This window comes from Bubalus bubalis, chromosome 17, assembly GCF_019923935.1.
Source record: "Bubalus bubalis isolate 160015118507 breed Murrah chromosome 17, NDDB_SH_1, whole genome shotgun sequence".
Lineage (NCBI taxonomy): Eukaryota > Metazoa > Chordata > Mammalia > Artiodactyla > Bovidae > Bubalus > Bubalus bubalis.
The window spans coordinates 67,950,440-67,970,403 of record NC_059173.1 but is presented as its reverse complement, the minus strand read 5'-3'; the positions used below and the strand labels follow the sequence as shown (position 1 = coordinate 67,970,403).

Sequence of the window (19,964 nt, the reverse complement as noted above, 5' to 3'; positions counted from 1 at the left end):
GGCAGAGAGAGGGTAGCCTACTTGCCCAAGGGACTTAGATGTCCAAACCCAGGCGGTCTGGCCCCAGAGTCTAAGCTTGCCATAACTACAATGTTTCGCAGCTTCTATGACAAACAGAATTTGAAAACCTCTTATTTCTCCCCATTTCTCTTATTTTGCAGATAGGAAAACTGACATCAAGGAGGTTAACTGACTTTCCCAATTTCACACAGGGATTCCCAGGAGGCCCAAATAATAAAGAACCTGCCTGCCAATAAGACATAAGGATGTGGCTTTGATATCTGGATTGGGAAGATCCCCTGGAGGAGGAAACGGCAACCCACTCCAGTATTCTTGCCTGGAGAATCCCATGGACTGAAGAGCCTGGAGAGCTACAGTCTGTGAGGTTGCAGAGTCGGATACGACTGAAGTGACTTAGCACGCACGCACACATGTCACACAAGTAGATAGCACTGAATCAGTATCAGAGATGAAGTAACTTCTGCTGAGGTCACCAGCAACACTGAAATCTAACACACGTTTTTCAATGCTGTCGTTCATCAAGCTTGTCCACTCCCCCGCTCCCCACTCCTTTTTTATCTTTCCTTGCCTTATGATACCACACTCACCTGGCTCTCCTTCTGCCTGCTCTCTCTCTCCTACTGAGAGTCAGTATACTCTGGACTTCATCAAGGCTTATCGTAAGCCCTCTTCTCTCCCTGGGGTATTATACTACATAACAATAAGCGTAACGCTCTCATATGTACGTTTCCTCCCATGGATGCCTCCTCTGAGCCCCATACCTGTACACCAACTGCTCTCTTGCATTTCTTCTTAGAGATCTCACAGGTCCTAAAACTCCACGTGTCCAAAACCAAACCCATGATCTTCCCACACTCTTTGTCCTCCTTCTTAGCAGTAAACTGCATCTCCATCCTTTCATCTAAGCAAACCCCCCAAACCAGGAGTGGTTCTTAAAACAGCAAGAATTCCCTTATTGGTCTTCAATGTTCATATCCAACCCATCACCGAAGCCCAAAAGTATCTGTCCAGGCTGCCCAGGTCTCTTCATCTGTATCACAGCAGCCTTGCTTAGGTTTCTGCAGTCACCTGTCATCTACCTTGTATCCCCCTCATCCTTCTCCGTATTCTAACCAGAGTGGTCTTCCCCAAATGTAAGTTTAACCTCCTCCCCTCATATCTAAGATGAAAGCCTTCCGTGGCTTCCACCGTTCTTACAACCAAGACAAGAAGCCACACGTGAGGATGTGGATTGTGCACCTATCTGATCTGGCATCTGCATTTTTCTGTCTTCCTCTAATTTGCTGCACATCTGTCACCCGAGGCTTATTTAAGTTCTTCCAAAGGTGTCATGGTCCCTCTCACTCTATACCTCTTCAGCATACCTGAAATTCTTTTCTTCTGCTTACTCTGCTTTGCTAAACTAATTTTTCTTCATCCTTGGGATTTCTGCCTAATCATCGCTTCTGCAGGGAAGCTTTCTGCATTAGAGCCACATTTCCTATTATACGGTTGCCTGTGTGCTTCAGGTACGTGGCCGTTGTGACTGGTTTAATTTCCTATTAATCTGAGTGAATAGGTGGCTAATGACTGGCTGCTTCTCTTGGCTGGAAGCTTCATAAAGCCAGGGACTGTGTCTGCATCCTCCAAGCCCCACTGATGGCATTCTGGAAGAAATGAGAGGAAGAGAGTGGCTGTCCACTGAGCAGCCAGTGTCTGTGCCCAGCAAGAGGTGGAGACAATGGTCCTGCGTCTTCCTCTCCTCTGGCAGTGAGACAAGCCGTGAATTTCTGTCTCTACGTAAAATGTTCTCATTAAAGAAAGTTGCCAACACCTTGCAAAGGAAATCAGTTCAGTGCACATGATGCTCGAACAACTTTCACGTGGCATTCCCTAGGGACTTGCTTTGCTGGCTCTTGAAAACCTCCAGCACTAACTATTGGATGTGGAGTGGAAGTGGCCTGGGCTAGACCTAAGAGACAGCGCAAGAGGGACAGCCAGGGCAGTCTGGAAGTGCTGCTTCTCCCCAGTCAGAGCAAGGGAATGGGAACCAGACACCAGCCTGAGCAGGCACCGAACCCCGGCGGCTCTGCCAGGCTCAAGCCAAGTGGCTCTCAGCAGTGAGCATAAGAGTGCCCAGCTGTACTGATTCCTGACTATCACATATGACCTTCCCATGTGAGTCCAGGGGCATGTGCACAGTTAGCTGGTAGTCATATTTTAGCCATGTCCATTGAGTCAGGGAGAAAAATCACTCTCCTTGTTGCCATTTTAGAATATGAATTACAAAGTACTCAGTACTTGTAATTATGTTCATAATTATAAAATTATGAATAAAGTACAAAGTATCAGTGCCCTATATACCACCGCTTAAAACAAACAAAAAACTGTACATGCACTTGTGTGCATGCATGCACACACACACACACACACACAAAACAACCCAAAACAAAGAAAGCAAAACATAATACCACAACCACCAGTAACAAATCCACTTTCTCATCCATCTGTCACCACCAAGGGTGTGGCTATCCTATTGTAATTGAGACCTTCCAAAGGAAATCAACTCAAAGCATGTTCGGGGAGACAACAAGTGTACATTAAACTGGATGGCAAATGTAATTAGCATTGATTTGAAGTCACTGAAAACACCAATTTTCTGTTCTATCATAGGAGGTAGAAAATTTTAATTATGTGTATTAAATAATAAAATGCTATATTTGCTGTATTACTAAATGCTATAACACATAATTAACATTTGTTAAGAAAAATATGCCAACTTACTAGGGAAATACTAAAATTAGATCACAGATAAGCTAATTACCAACAATATTTTTTATGCCTAATTGCTGATGGGGTAAGCTGAACATGAGGGTAAAAATATATTGTGAAAACTGGTTAACTCAGTGGAAAAAACTATTCAAGAAAGAATATTCAGGTAATTTACAGTTATTTCACACATACACACACACACACACACACACACACACATATATATATAGATTTTTCTTCATCTGAAATATCATCATGTTCAAATACACCATTAGTATGTGTCTTCTGAAGTATCTCTGGAAGAAAACTCCCTCCTTTCAACTAACCCCTCATATACGCATGTATATTATCTGATTTGTTATGCTGGAGAAAATGATACATATTTAATTATGTAAATATAAACTCTTCACTCAGTTGTGTCTGACTCTTTGCGACCCCCATGGACTGTAGCCCACCAGGCTCCTCTGTCCATGGAATTCTCCAGCAAGAATACTGGAGAGCATTGCCATTCCCTTCTCTAGGGGATCTTCCCAACTAAGGGATCAAACCCAGGTTTCCCCTGAACTATGGGCAGATTCTTTACCATCTGAGCACCTGGGAAGACTTTTAATTGGCCCTCATCAAAGATTCTCTATGAGGGCAAAAATGGTTTCACAAAGAACAAAGGGAGAAGTTTAAAAACCTGAATCTTAAAATATGTAATGCTCCATCTCCCGTGGAAATAAATCAGTAGCTACTGGATTGCTTCCGCCCACTTGTAGCTCCTTGAAAGTAAATTCTTTGCAACTCATGATTACGTTTCTAGATGTCTATCGGAAGCACAAAAGACTTATCATCTCCCATAGGTAACTGAAGAATTCTGGACAGCACCCTTTGGCAGGTAGTAGAAAGTCAGTCTGTGAAACCCCTTCTCCGAGCACAGAGGCTTACCTCTCGCAGAAAGTGTGCAGACAGGGGAGAACCTTGGGATTCTTGTACCTTTCCAGGCATATACTGCAAATCAGAAACTGCTTGTCAATCTGGCGCACCACAGGACTGGGGATGTTGGTGGCTTCACTGGCCATCCTAGACCACTGACATGGGGGGCCGGCTGTCTTTGACCCTGCACGCTGCTGCTGTCAGACAGAAAAACCAAAACGGAGACACATGTAATAATCTGCAAATACAAATCAGTCATTGCTTCATTTGCTAGGGGCACTGTGCTCTGAATATGGGTAGGATTCCATGTTGTGACCCCGGCATGACCAACTGGCAGTGTTACAGAGGGTGTACAGTGAGGGGCCCGTTTTGTAAATCAATAAAATAATCATATGTCCACCAGGCAAACAAAAAAAATTAGAATAAAGTAGCTTGCTGGGAGACTCACGGATATGGAGAACAAACCAGTGGTTACCAGTGAGGGGAGAGGCTGGGGGACATACTGATACAGCGATGGGGGAGTGGAGGGTACAAACTATTGGGGGAAAGACAGGCTCAAGGATGTATTGTACAACATGGGAAATGCAGCCAGCATTTTGTAATCACTGTACATGGAAAGTAACCTTTAAAAATTGTATTAAAAATTAAATTGCTACAAGAAAAAAAAAGAGCTATCTTGCTGGATTGCAAAGCAGGGGCAGCTGAAGGAATAGATACATAGCTCTGCCTGTTCACGCCTTCAGCCTCGACTATATCCGAATATATATTTATAGTCTTATTAAAATATAGCCTATTATAGTCTATATTAAACAGAATAGTCTTATTAGGATAGAATGTGTTTTCTCAATTATTATACTTGAAGGGGGTCAAAATATGCCATCTCCAAATAAGCCATTTTGACATCAGGATTATTGTGAGCTGGAGTCAATTGAGAAATAGCAGATGAAGAAGAGCTCTCTCCCTCTGCCATCTGTCTACAAAGGCAGGGCACCCATTCCCATTTGTAAAGGTGCCAGGTATCTTCAATACCAGGAAGAGAAGAAGACTCTTAGTCACCAGAGTGGAGTCTGCACAACAGACTTGACTAAACAACCCTTATCCACCATATACATCCTGGTCACCTTCCCACAATTTACTGTCCCTAGGAGTCCAAACTTTTCCTTTATTTAGTCAATTCTCTACAATTTGTGGTCCTTTGCTGAAATAGTATATAAGCTCTTGGGTCTAACTGCCTCTTCTATTCTGTGAAGCTCCTATCAATGTAAAATTTTAAATATTAAATTGAGAAAGTTCAACAAAACAAATTTTATCTTGAAAAAAAGAAATATCAATAAAATGTGTATATCTTTTTCTTCTGATATCTGTCTTTTGCTACTTTAATTCACAGGCTTCAGGTATGAACTTAAGTGTATAGAAGAAAAATGGTTCCTTCCCTATATACTATTAATATGCAGGAATGGAATAATTAGAAGTTTTCAATAAAAACTTTGTATGTAGTTCAAAGCATTTTCTTTACAACTAAAGGTTTATAGGCTTCATACTAATATGTATTTGTCATGAAGCAGGGACAAAGGCTAGAGGCAATCTCTATTATTTTAAACAGTGTCTGTTGGTGTTCGTGTGGGGGTATCTGAGGGACTGGTGAAGTGAATTAATCCAGAGTAGGTTTCAAAATGTGACAGTTCAGGTCAGCAAAAGAGAATTGGAAGAGGGTAACAAAGAAAGCAGAGGGTTATGAAAGAATAGGGGAGGGTAACATTATAACATAAAACACAACTCCATTTATCACCTTAAAGAATTTCTGGCTTCTGTCCCACAGGGGTGAACCAAGGCTGGGCTAAAATTCACTTACTAATTGTCTAATATTTGCCAAGGTGTCCACAGCTCCCACCCCAAATCCCAACAGAAATGCTCTATTCAAAAAAAAAGTATGACCCTAGGTGGGAAGTAGGGAAGTACTTATGGACTGTTTAAACTGAGGGTCAGTTAGGAAGTCTGCCAGAATGCCAAACCCATGACCTTTTCACCCTTTAAACCACTATACGTCTCCTAGACTTGGGTTTTCAGAAGGCTGTGCTATGGAAGCTTGGTTTACATACATTTTAACTTGATCCAGGACCTGTGTTCACAGAATCAACAATTTCACACTTTCTAAAAGAAACGTTATTTTCCAAGTACAAATGGTGTTTCTTCTTTCTCTCCACTAAATCATCAACTTTTAAAAAGGTATGTCAACTTCCCTGCAGAAATCTATTGGAGAATGGATACAGACACGCCACACCCATTTTCTAGCTCTGTGCCTTCTGGGTAAGCTCTCTGAAGAGCATGATTAATAAATAGATGGGGCTCGTAAAAGCGCCTGCTGTACAAGGGGCACGCTCCAATGGAACTCACTGCATCAGGTAAACGGCGTAGGTGTGACAGATCTAATTAGCCAGCATTATCTGCTAGACTTTCATAGAATGAAAGTACCAGAGTAGAGAGTGATACCCACTGACTGAATTAAATGCAGCTCTTTTCTCAGGAGCTCAAAGTGTTAGCACATCATCTACTTTTCTTTGACTGCATCCCTAAGATATCCCCAAGAACAGTGAAGGGATGCATTTGTCTGGCCTTAAGATAAGGAACGGAGAAGGCAATGGCACCCCATTCCAGTACTCATGCCTGGAAAATCCATGGGCGGAGGAGCCTGGTGGGCTGCAGTCCGTGGGGTCGCCAAGAGTCGGACACGACTGAGCGACTTCACTTTCACTTTTCTCTTTCATGCATTGGAGAAGGAAATGGCAACCCACTCCAGTGTTCTTGCCTGGAGAATCCCAGGGACAGCGGGGCCTGGTGGGCTGCCGTCCATGGGGTCGCACACAGTCGGACACAACTGAAGCGACTTAGCAGCAGCAGCAGCAGCAAGATAAGGAAACCAAAGCCGGGGGGTTAAATGACTTGTCTAAGGTCATCCAGTAAAATCAGTGAATCAGAAAGTTCGGATTGCAAGCTTTCTGCCTTCTGATAAGTTCATGTTACCTAGTCGTAAGCAAGTTTAACACTTTACTGGGGTGTGTGTGTGTGTGTGTGGCTTATAAAGATGATAGACTTCTCTTTTCAGCAGCACTTACACTGGAACAATACAGAAGACTGGTTTAGACCCTGAGCAAGCATGACACACCAAGCGTTCCATATATATACATTTTAAATCATACTATATGGCTGATTCATGTTGAGGTTTGACAGGAAACAACAAAATTCTGTAAAGCAATTACCCTTCAATTAAATACGGCTTCCCTGCCAGTCCAAGGGTTAAATTTTACGCTCCCAATGCAGTGGGCCCCGGTTCAACCCTTGGTCAGGAAACTAGATCCCACATGCCGCAACTGAAGATTCCACGTGTGACAACTAAGACTCAATGTAGCCAAATAAATTTAAAAGTTTTTTAAATAAATAATAAAAATAAATTAGTAAAATTTTAAAAATCATACTAAACTTTTCAGTTAAAATCAGTTAAAAAGAATTTTACTTTGAATAGCTTTTGGAAATGTTCACGCTGAAACGGAGCAGGATCAAATGGTCCTTGCCCCCATCATGTCCTGTGCCTGCCTTTTGCCTGCGGAAAACTTTAGTCAAAGAATAAGTTCAATCAGAGAAGTGAGACATGCTGGAACAAAGGGAAACAGTCAAAGGAGACTAAATAATAATAATGTCATTCAGCACAGTCAAGCCAAAGAGCATATTCTTTGAAAGAATCAGTCATGTTGAGTACTGAAGTAAGCAGAAAGAAAACATCAAACTGGATTTTACTCTTTTTTTAACCTTAAACTTGCAATTTTGGCAAGAAAAAAACATTTGTTCTAATCAAATGATCTATGCTGACTAAATGAAGTTTCCTGAGCAGACATTTATATTCTCCAAAGAGGAAATAAAAAACATTTCATTCTAATTTTCACTCTAATTCCATGATAATTATTGTAGTGGGTGAGAGGGAGTCTTTGTTAGTATTGTTAATTTGTATGGTAAATTAAGTTTATTCATTAACAGTAATTTAAAATCATGACAACGTCACAATCAGTCACAAGTGAGCTGTTGAAGACTTCTGGATTTTCAGGACTCCCAGAATCAACACAAAAGGTTTCCAACCCCCAAAGAGCTCCAAACCAAAACTTTGCCAAGATAATGATCATTCCCTGAATATAACTGGATAGCCACAGTAGAAAGAAATTTGACTGCTCCTGGAGGGAGAATGTGCTTAGAAAAATGGAGGCACAAAATGCACTCGTTAAGCACTGTGGGAAGCTTCCAACCATCTGAATATGCCACAAGGAGTATCCACGAAACATCTGACGGCCTTTCTCCATCAAAGCATCTGGGCATAACTGCAGATTCTGGTCTCCTTGGATTAGAAAAGCTGTAAATACTTACTGGGTTTCCCTGGTGGCTCAGGGGTAAAGAATCTGCCTGCAATGCAGGAGCCATGGGAGACAAGGGTTCGATCCGTGGGTCAGGAAGATCCCCTGGAGGAGGGCATGACAACTCACTCCAGTATTCTTGCCTGAAAAATCCCATGGACAGAGGAGCCTGGCGGGCTACAGTCCATAGCGTCCCAAAGAGTTGGAGATAACTGAAGTGACTTAGCACGCACGCATGTAAATACTTATCTAGATTCTCAGCTACTGTCCTTTCCCCTTCTTGGTTTCTGAACTGTCTGAGATCCTTCTTACACACATAACCAGCAGAAATTAAGAGCATGGTAATAAAAATCAGAATACAGAACTACTCTTTAGCTGGGGATCTGCAAGACACACATGAACACACCTGGCTGTGCTCTGTCTCTGCAGGAGCCAGCATGCTTCAGGATGCAGGAACCAGCAGCATCTGTTCACAGGAGGCCGACAGAGAGGAACTGATAGGGACGCCAGGGCAGAGAGAGCCTTTTTAAAACCACACCAACAGCCAACATCAGTGTAGTACCGACACGAGCCAGCTGTGAGAGCTCTTGTGTGGGGAGACTAGCTGAGGGTCCTTGCTGGTGGAAAACCAACAGTGCTGCTTACAGCGGGGCTCGCTCCCCACTCACATCTTTGCTTTAATGTCCCCATCTCAGTCTGCCCACTCTTTTTAAAATTGATACCTGCCCCAGTCTCCTAGCACTTAGCACCCCCGTCCTTGCTCCGTTTTTCTCCCTAGCCCCCTGGTCCCTTTCCAATAAGGGTGCGATGTATTTATTGCGAATATTGCCTCCTGCCCACCCCACCCCCACACTACAACATAAGATTCACAAAGGCAGGGATTTTTATCTGATTGCTCTGCAGTAGTCTCGGCACCCAGAACTGTGCTTGGTACATAGTACACACATTTTAAAAAAACTTTTTAGTTTGTATTGGGGCATAGCCAATTAAGATGTGACAGTTTCAGGTGGACAGCAAAGGGACTCAGCTATCCATATACATGTATGCATCACTCCCATGCAGGCTGCCACATAACACTGAGTAGAGGTCCATGTGCTAAACAGTAGGTTCTTGCTGGTTATCCATTTTAAATACAGCTTCTCCATTTTAATATGGAGAAGGAAATGGCAACCCACTCCAGTATTCTTGCCTGGAGAATCCCAGGGATGGAGGAGCCTGGTTGGCTTCTATCTATGGGGTCGCACAGAGTCGGACATGAAGCGACTTAGCAGCAGCAGCAGCAGCACCAGTGTGTACATGTCCATCCCAAACTTCCTAACTAACCTTTCTCCCCATCCTTCCCCCAGAAAGTTAGTTCTCTAAGTCTACGAGTCTCCTGACACATTTTTGTAAGTGGACTGAATGAAAGTGTAACACGGGAATAGACTCAGTCCCAGCAGAAAAGAGCAGCACTTGCTAAATTACAAGATGAAGAGCATGGTTATTACCGGGCACTTGAACATTTTCACCCGAAATCAGACGTTACCTGCCTTCCCATATAAGTCTAATGATTAGCAACATAAACCATGATCCAGAAGCTAAATATTTAGTGACACATTTGAACACTCTTACAAATGCAGGAAAAGAAATTGAGAACTACTAAAGACACATATGCATGGAAATAAAAAAAATCTAAGAAGGTTGACACATAAATTCCATGTTAGTGGGGACTTGCCAACTAAACACAGCTTGTGTGGGTAAAAACAACGTAACCATCAGATAATGAAATCCCTGGGCATAGAAAAATCCTGCCCCAGCATTTCCTTCCCCACATCATCTCTGGTATTTTGCCTGATTCACTTTCTCAAATCTACAACTTGGTGGAAATTACAACCAAATGGAAAAGAAGAATTTGATAGGAGGAGATGAAATGAAAGAAAAATGCCTGCACCCACAATTCCACAGTTGAAACCATATCTCCCACTCCAAATTATACCACTGAGATCGGAAAACTATCCAAACCCTTTATTTCTGACGGTAGAGTGATGAAGAGTAGGGAGAGAGGATAGAAGAGAAAAACAGACTGAAAACGTCTTCTGGAGAAAGGGAGATTGGTGAAAGCTTGTGTGGCTGGTCTAAGAAACATGGTTGGGAAACAGGTCAAGAATCCTTTGCAAAATCAAATTTTAACATGTGATTTGTGGGTAAGCGGCAGCATATTTGATTATATGTCATCCTAAAGGCACTAGACTCCATTTCCATTGTTTAATTTTATGGCATTCCTGGATTATGGCTTCTCTTTGTGGAATTTAACTGAATTTATTAATATAGCTACTTTTTTTTTTTAATTTTTCTTGGACCAACAACAATGGTGCAGATGGGCTTAAATCAACTTCCCAAGAAGTTAAAAGCCTTCTTTTACATTTATAGGAAGGAGCTCTTGAACCACTGGGATTACCTATAAACTTACAGTAAACTACCTTTTACCTGCCAGAGCAGGTGGTACCTGGAGCTCAATGTACAAATTAAAATACAATTCAAAAAACAAGGTACTTTTAATTTTTCAAATTTATGAGCATATTATTATCCACTTGCAATGAAATCTGCATTGTTACTGAGGACTCAACTGGAGGAAAGAAAAGAGGACAATCTTCAGTGAAATTAAAACAGGGTGACCTATTTCCAGTTCAATCAAGCCTCTATCCCAAATGGGCCATTTTGTAAATTAGAAAAGCCAGATGCAGTATCTTTCTTGATGGGAGGAATGTGAGTGTGCGCGGAGGCGGGGCAGGGGCCTCAGGAAGCCATCGGCTTTAACTTCTGTCTCCAGGGAGGCGTGTGCCCAAGCTTTCCAAGGGTTCTCCTTCCCAGGGTCAGATGTATGACAGCTCCCCCAGACTGCTGAGCTTGACCATATGGAAGCTGATTTTTAAGTCAAGCCCCCAACTTGTGATATGACAGTTTATGCCTGTTTCCTCTACCTCTTTCTTTAGTTTGCCAACATTTGCCATTGCCTTCTTCCTGAAAGTACTCACCTTCCGTAGTCAGTTCTTAAGATCTGCTTTGGGTTTTCTAAGTTCCAGAAGGCTAGGTCTGTGTGATGGGGAGTGTTAAGTCGTCAGGCTAATTGACATTCATCTGACAGTGCCCTGGGACAGGTCAGGGTGAGTTGGGTCTCCTCTCCCCACATCCATCACCTTGCCAAGTCTCTTCCCTTGCTTTCCTTGGGGACTACACAAAGAGGCTGAATATTCTGGGGAAAGGCAGAGGGCAGCCAGGGCCCTAAGCCCCAGGAGGTGGGTGAGATTAGCGAGAAAGGGGAAGAGAAATCTATTCTACATCGGAACTTCAAAAGACACAGGCATATATAGCAGCAATACGTTTTTCCCCCGGAAGCATATTATTTAAATCTGTTGTTGATTAGAATAAATGTTTACTTAAACTAGTAAGTTTCTAATAATAATAATAAAAGCACTTAGAAGAATGGAATCCTCAATAGAGAATATGAAGGCAGAGTGGGTAAAGTAGAAAAGGGGAGACTGACATGTAAAAAGCAGGAATGAATATCTCCTCCAATGATGTTATTTGAATAATTACATTTGGTTTCTTTTTCCTCAGTATTTGGTCTAATCTGAACCTGCAAATTCTTCGAGGAAGCCTGATCTGGTCAATTCTGATAAACTGCATAATAATGATATTCAAAGAATCCTAATAGCAGATCCTATAAATCTACACTAAAATTCTTATATAAGTAATAAAGGGACACAGATGGTATTAGATTTTTTTTTTGAAAAGTAATCACGGGTGTGTACAAATGAGAATTTTACCACAATTAGAAGTAACTTGGTCACATTTTTTAAAAGAAAAAAAAATGACTGTAAAAAATTTGTGGCAATTTTTTAAGTTTGGAAGTATTTCTCTCCTATACATCTCAATAATACACATAAATATTTGGCTGAAGTCTTAGTTTTATCAGAGAGGTAATGAAAAAAAAGCACAAGGGAGTCTTAAAAATTAAGCTTAGTTAAATAAATAGCTACATGTTTAGGATTTTTTTCTACTTAATAAGGATAGATAAAAGAAAGTCCTGAGTTTAGAGAAATTAATGTCCAAAGAAATCCAAGTGAAGGACATTTTTACTTTAGTAAGACAAAGAATGAGTATTTTTTTTACCATATTTCACAAGCAACAAAATCACTCAACTTTTGTTATCATATAAATAAAAAATTAAGTCATCCCAGGATTATAACATTAACTATGGTGAAAATATGTATGGATTTTATTCTCCATTTTAAAATGTGTGGGTTATATATATATGCTGTGTTCTTGTTTCTTGAAACAGCACATTCTACCAGAGAACATTTTTACATTCAGCAGTGTTTTAACCTTTCCAGTGCCAACCCCTCGTGTCTTTCTAGGAGAAAACTGGAAAGAAACACTTGGAGGTTTAGGAAAGGCCACTGTTCACATCTCTGCAACAGAGATGCTTTCTCCACCACTGCACACACGAAACTTCTCATTGTGTGCTCACTCTGGAGGGGCGTGCATTATTTAACAACACAGTGGGTTAGGAAGGATGCTGCTAAAGCATCTGTCCAAAAATACTGAAAGGCTCCAGGAAACAGGTTCACAGTGGACAGGAGTGAATCCTAATACTTAGGAAATCGATTCAAGAATCTGGGCAAACAAATGGCTTTCCTTACACAGTCTGATTAAAACAAAGCCGAGAACAAAAAACCACTCACAATTTACTCATGAGGAATAAAACTACTGTAAGATGATCTAAACCAAAGAATTGAACTAATAATGTTTAAAATGCCTTGTTCTGAATCTATGGACCTGTTCCTTAAAGCTGATAGTGAAACCATCTTTTCTTAAGACAGAAATATCATTTTACCTTTGGGTTCAGAAATCTACTAATTAACATTCAATTTTTAATTTAAAATAATAGCCTTCCTACTTGCTCTCCTAATCCCCTGCCCCACACCCCAATAAGGAATAATGGCAGGGTGGGGCATCGTTGCACAAACAGCTCTTGGATACAAAAATGATGCCTACTGCTTCAGGAAGCAAACCTAAGGTCCAACCCAAGATCTTTTTTTCCCCCTTTCTATGTAGTGCTGCCATTGAACTCCACCCAGATTTGAGTCTATTTCAAAGGCAGCAAAAAAAAAAAAAAAAAAAAGTCAGAAAAGGCCCCAAATGTTCTCCTGCACATTTTCTGATCATCAATGGCATTCAGAATTCAGAGGGTCGAGTCATGCATTATGAATGACTGGGTTTCCAATGGTAACTGGGAACTGTGGCACTCAACCCCAGGGTTCCCTAACAGAGGACTCAGTGGGGGAGGGTCGAATCACACAGTCTCCTCTACCCTGGGGTACTGAGGAAGGAATCCTGCAAATTAAACATTTCATCCCCATTTTTGTACCCAACAGCAAGATGCACAGGGAAAAAAATCTTATATTTAAAATAGGCCTATATACACATTAAAATAAAACTAGTAAAAATAAAGATCCAGTTAGATCACATTAGAAACTTGATAAGAAAAATCTGGCATGATGATCGCCCTATTCTTGCTAATTTGATGCTTTTGTTTAAGCAGAGTGGGTCTCCCTCTGTCTGATAGTTACAGAGCATACTACATCACCATTAGAGAGAAGAGAGGGGTAAACGCCAGAACAGAGGCAGCAGGATGAATTAGTTATTCCCCTGGCCTAAGACTAAGCAGCATGAACACCGAGGACCTACCCATTTCTGCAGACAGACTAATGAACGACATCTTCCCCCACCTGGCGCTGCAGCCCGCAGCCACCCAAAAGAACAATGCGCATTTCTGCTCTCTCTCGAGTCTGGAAGCACCATGCAAAGAGACTGGTTAAAATTCCCTACCATGCAATGCAGCCATCATCAGCAGCCCAGCATATCTTCTGCTCTATGGAGTGATGTGCCAGCTCATGAACAGAAGAGAGGAAGAGAAAAATGGAGGAGACAAGAGAAGGCTCAGGAAAGTCGGCAGGGACGTTTCTGGGTCATTAACAAGTGGGAGACCCCTTTCGGTATTCAAACCAATCAACCTTTATCTCCCAGGACATCTTTTTCTCACTCAGCGTCTGTTGAAAAGACTGCAGCAGACCAAGCAAGGGATTATGGGATCGGGATGCAGCAGCGAGCTGCAATGAGATTCGTGGGTGGCTTGCGCTCCCCTCTGAGTCAGCAGTCAGCTGTTTCCACGCTCCTGTGCTGGGCCGCGGCACCATCACCAGAACCGGGCTGCACTGTTACCAGGGGGAGGACTGTGCATAGCTCCCTGCGCCCGCAGCCGACAGGCTTACCAACCAACTGGAAAGAGGGTGTGCCGCTAAGTAAGCGAAAGGGGATGCAGTGGCGAAAGATCCCAGGAAGAAATTAGGCACGCGGGAGCTCAGTAGGAAAAGTTCGAATTTAGAAGGCTGTTTGGGTGGAGCTGGAGAGCACAAACTCACTTCCCTTAGTAAGGAAAAAAAAAAAATCTATTTCCTTAGATTTTTTAACTAGCTTGAAACACCAATGCAAATTTTTTTAAAAATGCAAAACAGCCCAGTTCAATAAGGCTCTACTTTTTCCCTTCTTGGTCTTACCCAGGAAAGGGTCTATAAAATACAGTTCCTCAAAGTCAAATCATGCAAATGATATTTCTCTGTTTTTTGTCATTCTAACCATTCAGAAAAAAATCATGTAAGTCAATATTTCAGGGGGCCAACAGAACCTTTTGTTTTTCTGATGACGCCAAAGTTCTCAAAGGTTAGAAACTTGTCAAACTTGTCAAAATATTAACATAACTCCTCTATCAGGTCATTTAACTGATCCTGAAAAGGCTTTGGTAACAAAAATGACCAGCAAGAAGCCACATAAAAAGTTAGGTCTTCATATTACAAACAATACTTTAGAATATAAAAATCCTATATATCAGAATGGACTCCATAATCATTCCCTTTCTATAGCAATGGAGCAGGGAAATGCATTGCTTTCTATTCCTTTGTTAGTTACTAGTTTAAAAGTAGACACTAATTATTTTATTTAAATGATAAAAACTGAATTTGCATGTTTAATAACATTAATATTCATTAAATCCTTTCCATGTAATCAGGCATTGCAGCAAGCCCGGTGAAGGGGCACTCAGCTCTGCAGAGGGGCAGGAGGGGAAGGTCACAAAGAATTTGGTGGACTTGACAAATTCAGAAAAATGCAGAGACATGCCCAAATTGACATAGTACACAGTTCTCAAAAGCCCAGGTTAACACCTGCTTTAGAAGTTTTGTTTTTTAACAGCTTTATTGAGATATAATTCACATACTACACAATTCACCCACTTCAAGTGTACAGTTTTCATCATTTAAAAGTCTACAAACAATAAATGCAAGAGAGGGAGTAAAGAAAAAGCAACTCTCCAGCACTGCTGCTGAGAATGCAAACTGGTATAGCCACTATGGAGAACAGTATGGATACTCCTTAAAAAACTACAAATAGTGCTGCCATATGATTCTGCAATCCTGCTTTTGAGCATTGATCTGGAGAAAACTCTAGTTTGAAAAGATACATGCATCCCAATGTTCACAGCGGCCCTGCTGACAACAGCCAAGGCGTGGAAACAGCCTAAACGCCCATCGACAGGCAAATGGGTAAAGATGTGGTAACTATATACACATACATGCACCACAGAACACTACTCAGCTATGAAAAGAAGGAAATAATGTCCTTTGCAGCAACATGGATGGACCTAGAGATGATCATACTAAGTGAAATAAACCAGATAAAGTCAAGTATCATGTGATATTGTTAGGGGAAGCACACTGATTGAAACTGCCCACCCTGGCCAGGTACCATAGTAACCATTTGCATGAGTTGTTTTATGACAGGAGATCCTGATAAGGAATACGGAACTAATAAGCCACCACCAACTGGAAGAGTTCGGGAAAGGTCGAAAGGAGACACCGAGTGTCCGTCCACTTCCCAGAATCCCCCTCGCCAGCATCCATCTTGGCTGAGTGATGCGAGCGCCACCAGGGAAGACTCTGAATTAGAATGATTGGCCAAAGACCACCCGGAAACTAATCCCATCACCATAAAACCTGACATTGAGAGCCATGTGGCAGAGCAGTTCTCCTGGGTTCCCTTACCCTACTGCTCTCCACCCGGGCGCCCTTTCCCAATAAAATCTCTTGCTTTGTCAGCACATGTGTCTCCTCGGACAATTCATTTCCGAGCGTTAGACAAGAGCCCAGAGCCCAGTTTCCAGCCCTGTAAGGGGTCCCTTTCCTGCAACAATATCACTTATACATAGAATGTAAAAAACATGATACAAATAAACTTATTCACAAAACAGAAAGAGACTCACAGACACAGGAAACAAACTTATGGGTATCAAAGGAGAGATAATTTAGGACTCTGAGATTAGCAGATACACATACGATTTTATATATTAGCAGATAGAAAATAGTTAAACAACAAGGTCCTACTGTATCGCATAGCAACTATATTCAACATCTTACAATGAAGTATAATGGAAAAGAATCTGAAAAAAGTATAATTGAATCACTTTGCAGTACACTGGAAACTAACACACTATAAATCAACTATACCTCAATTTAAAAAAAGTTTTTTAAAGCTGTTCCCTTTAGCTATTACTCCCTACTTTCCCATCCCCCACAGTCCTAAGCAGCCACTAATCTACTTTTTGTCTCTATCTGTTCAGTTCAGTCACTCAATCGTGTGCGACTCTTTGTGACCCCATGGACTGCAGCACACCAGGCTTCCTTGTCCATCACCAACTCCCAGAGCTTGCTCAAATTCATGTCCATTGAGTTGGTCATGCCGTCCAACTAAATCGTCCTCTGTAGTCCCCTTCTCCTGCCTTCAGTCTTTTGTCCCTACAGATTTCCCTATTCTGGCCTGTTACACAAATGGGATCATATAATAAATATATGGGGAAACAATGGAAACAGTGTCAGACTTTATTTTTCTGGGCTCCAAAATCACTACAGATGGTGACTGCAGCCATGAAATTAAAAGACGCTTACTCCTTGGAAGGAACGTTATGACCAACCTAGATAGCATATTCAAAAGCAGAGACATTACTTTGCCAACAAAGGTTCATCTAGTCAAGGCTATGGTTTTTCCTGTGGTCATGTATGGATGTGAGAGTTGGACTGTGAAGAAGGCTGAGCGCTGAAGAATTGATGCTTTTGAACTGTGGTGTTGGAGAAGACTCTTGAGAGTCCCTTGGACTGCAAGGAGATCCAACCAGTCCATTCTGAAGGAGATCAGCCCTGGGATTTCTTGGGAAGGAATGATGCTAAAGCTGAAGCTCCAGTACTTGGGCCACCTGATGCGAAGAGTTGACTCATTGGAAAAGACTCTGATGCTCGGAGGGATTGGGGGCAGGAGGAGAAGGGGACGACAGAGGATGAGATAGCTGGATGGCATCACTCACTCGATGGATGTGAGTCTGAGTGAAATCCGGGAGTTGGTGATGGACAGGGAGGCCTGGCGTGCTGCGATTCATGGGGTCGCAAAGAGTAGGACATGACTGAGCGACTGATCTGATCTGATCTGAATAATGTTGATCTAGGGGTCTGGCTTACTTCACTTACAGAACAGTTCCAAGGTTCATCCATGTGGCTTGTATCAGCACTTCATTCTTTTATATGGCTGAAAAATATTCCATTGTACAGATAAGCAGATGGATATTTTGTTTATGGACATTTGGGTTGTTTCAACTTTTTGGCTGTTATAAATAATGCTGCTATAAACATTCATATATGCTGCTGCTGCTGCTAAGTCGCTTCAGTCGTGTCCGACTCTGTGCGACCCCATAGACGGCAGCCCACCAGGCTCCCCCATCCCTGGGATTCTCCAGGCAAGAACACTGGAGTGGGTTGCCATTTCCTTCTCCAATGCATGACAGTGAAAAGTGAAAGTGAAGTTGCTGAGTCGTGTCAGACTCCTAGCAACCCCATGGACTGCAGCCTACCAGGCTCCTCCATCCATGGGATGTTCCAGGCAAGAGTACTGGAGTGGGTTGCCATTGCCTTCTCCGATAAACATTCATATATAGGTGTTTGCTAGAAGTTTACAATTTAATGAGAATCCACTCTGGGAACTAAAGGCAGGCACATCCCACGCCAAGCTACAACGTCTTTTTCCTAAGACAGGCTATCACAACAGTCCCTGACTTCTTAAGACAGGACTCTCCTCTCTTGTGTTTCTGATGAAATTTACTGACCATGATGAATCCAGTAGCCAAATTCATCGAAATCTAGTCCTCCCCTCTAACATCATTTCTTCTGACCCCTCCACTCAACCCAAACTATGGGGCATACACTTGGAGTGAGTCTCTGTTCTCACAGGATGGTGAAAAAGTGGGAGGGATCCTTGGTCTTGTTGCCCGGCTTGCAGTCAGAGAAGCTTCACCTACTCACTCAATCACTGAATGTCTAGCATGTGCCAGGCATTGAGCAGGCTCTGAGGATAAAGAGACAAACAGAACGGTGGCTCAGCCTTCAGGAAGATCACCGTTCAGAGTGGGAGATGCATGAGTAAGCAGACAATTGCAGTTGGGAATGGTTAAGTCCTTGACTAGTGGTTTCTAAAGAAACCACTAGTTTCTTTAACTATAGATTCTTTCTGGGTTGGAGTTGCATTGAGACCTTCTGCAGCCAGAGGGTAAAGCCCCAAGAGCAGAGATGAGCCCAAGATCCTTGAGTCTGCTGCGTGCCGTGCAGACTTCGTGGTGCTGTCGGGTCCCCCGCCCAGTGTTTCCCTCCAGTTGGATAGATGTTAGAGAGCTAACTGTCCTCAGCCAGTTGGACTGTGGTCACTCAGGAAGTATACAGACAGTGCACACGTGTAAGAACACGAGAGGTGCTAATAGAACTGGGCTTGGCAGGACCCTGGGAGATAGAGAACTGAAATTTACTGATGTATTACGTGTCAGGTTCAATTCAAAGTCCTTTGTGTACAGTCTACTTATCTCCAATCAAGGACATCTCTGCTAGAACATAAACCTCTTAGGATGGCATTTAGGGCCATTTATGATCTGCCCTCTGCCTTCCTCATTTTTTTTTCCATGTTGTAGCCTCCCCAGTCACACTCTGGTTCCTAAGTCATGCCACCATGCGTTTTTAAGCAGAATTTCTCAACCAGGGAAGGGCACCGATCCCCCTGATGGAGCCGTGGGGTACGCATTCAGGAATGGGAAGGGGCATTTTTGACTGTCCTACTGATTATGTGTCTGGGGGCTGGGGGTGGGGAGATACTACTGAGGTTTAGTGCCTGAGGCAGGATGCCTGCCATCCCCCAGCACACGGGAGGGTCTCCTACAAATATCTCTGTCCCCTCACTCTGCTGAAACCAATGTAGGAAACATACCGCTTGTTCTGAGAGGAACACGCAAGCTCTTCTGACTCCTCTCCCGGGTTAACTCCTTCAAGTCCTCCAGAACTCCACAAAGACAGCCGCATTTTAGGAAGGATTCCCTGTGGCTCCTTCCATCCCAGACCCTCCCATCCCCATGTGGACTGGGTGTCTGCTCATGAGCTCCACAGCATCCCTTGCTGGAAACTACTGCCAGCTCCATCTCTTACCTCTAACCCCACAGCCCCTATGCAGTGCCTGTCACATAGCAAGCAGCCAGGAAGCAGATGTGCAGTGACAGAGCCCTACAAATGGATCAGCGATACAACATCATGGAAAGGTTCTGCTCATCTCAGAGCTGGAAAATAGTTGGATCAGACACCATTATGGAAAGGCAATTCTTCGTACCTGCTTTGTGGTTTAGAATTTAGAAAGCACCTTCATAATACAAAGCAAAGCAAACCCAGAGACAGAATTTAACAGGGAAGGACAAATCTGACTCCA

At 42.6% G+C, this 19,964-nt stretch overlaps 1 protein-coding gene across 10 annotated transcripts in view; it reads right to left on the bottom strand.

Moving 5' to 3' along the window:
- Nucleotides 1-19,964, bottom strand: part of TRIM2 (tripartite motif containing 2) — a 189,633-nt gene that overhangs the window by 54,266 nt on the left and 115,403 nt on the right. For 3 of the 10 annotated variants that reach the window (XM_025268199.3, XM_025268196.3, XM_025268200.3), the window contains exon 2: nucleotides 3,703-3,884. The exons of 2 other annotated variants lie outside the window; for them this stretch is intronic. In XM_025268199.3, coding sequence (XP_025123984.1) covers nucleotides 3,703-3,836 — 134 coding nt within the window. In that variant the 5' untranslated portion in view covers nucleotides 3,837-3,884. Of the gene's footprint in view, nucleotides 1-3,702; nucleotides 3,888-13,958; nucleotides 14,191-19,964 lie in introns of those variants that run through there. 5 more of the 10 variants (XM_025268195.3, XM_025268194.3, XM_044930555.2 and 2 more) reach the window with 3 other exon arrangements.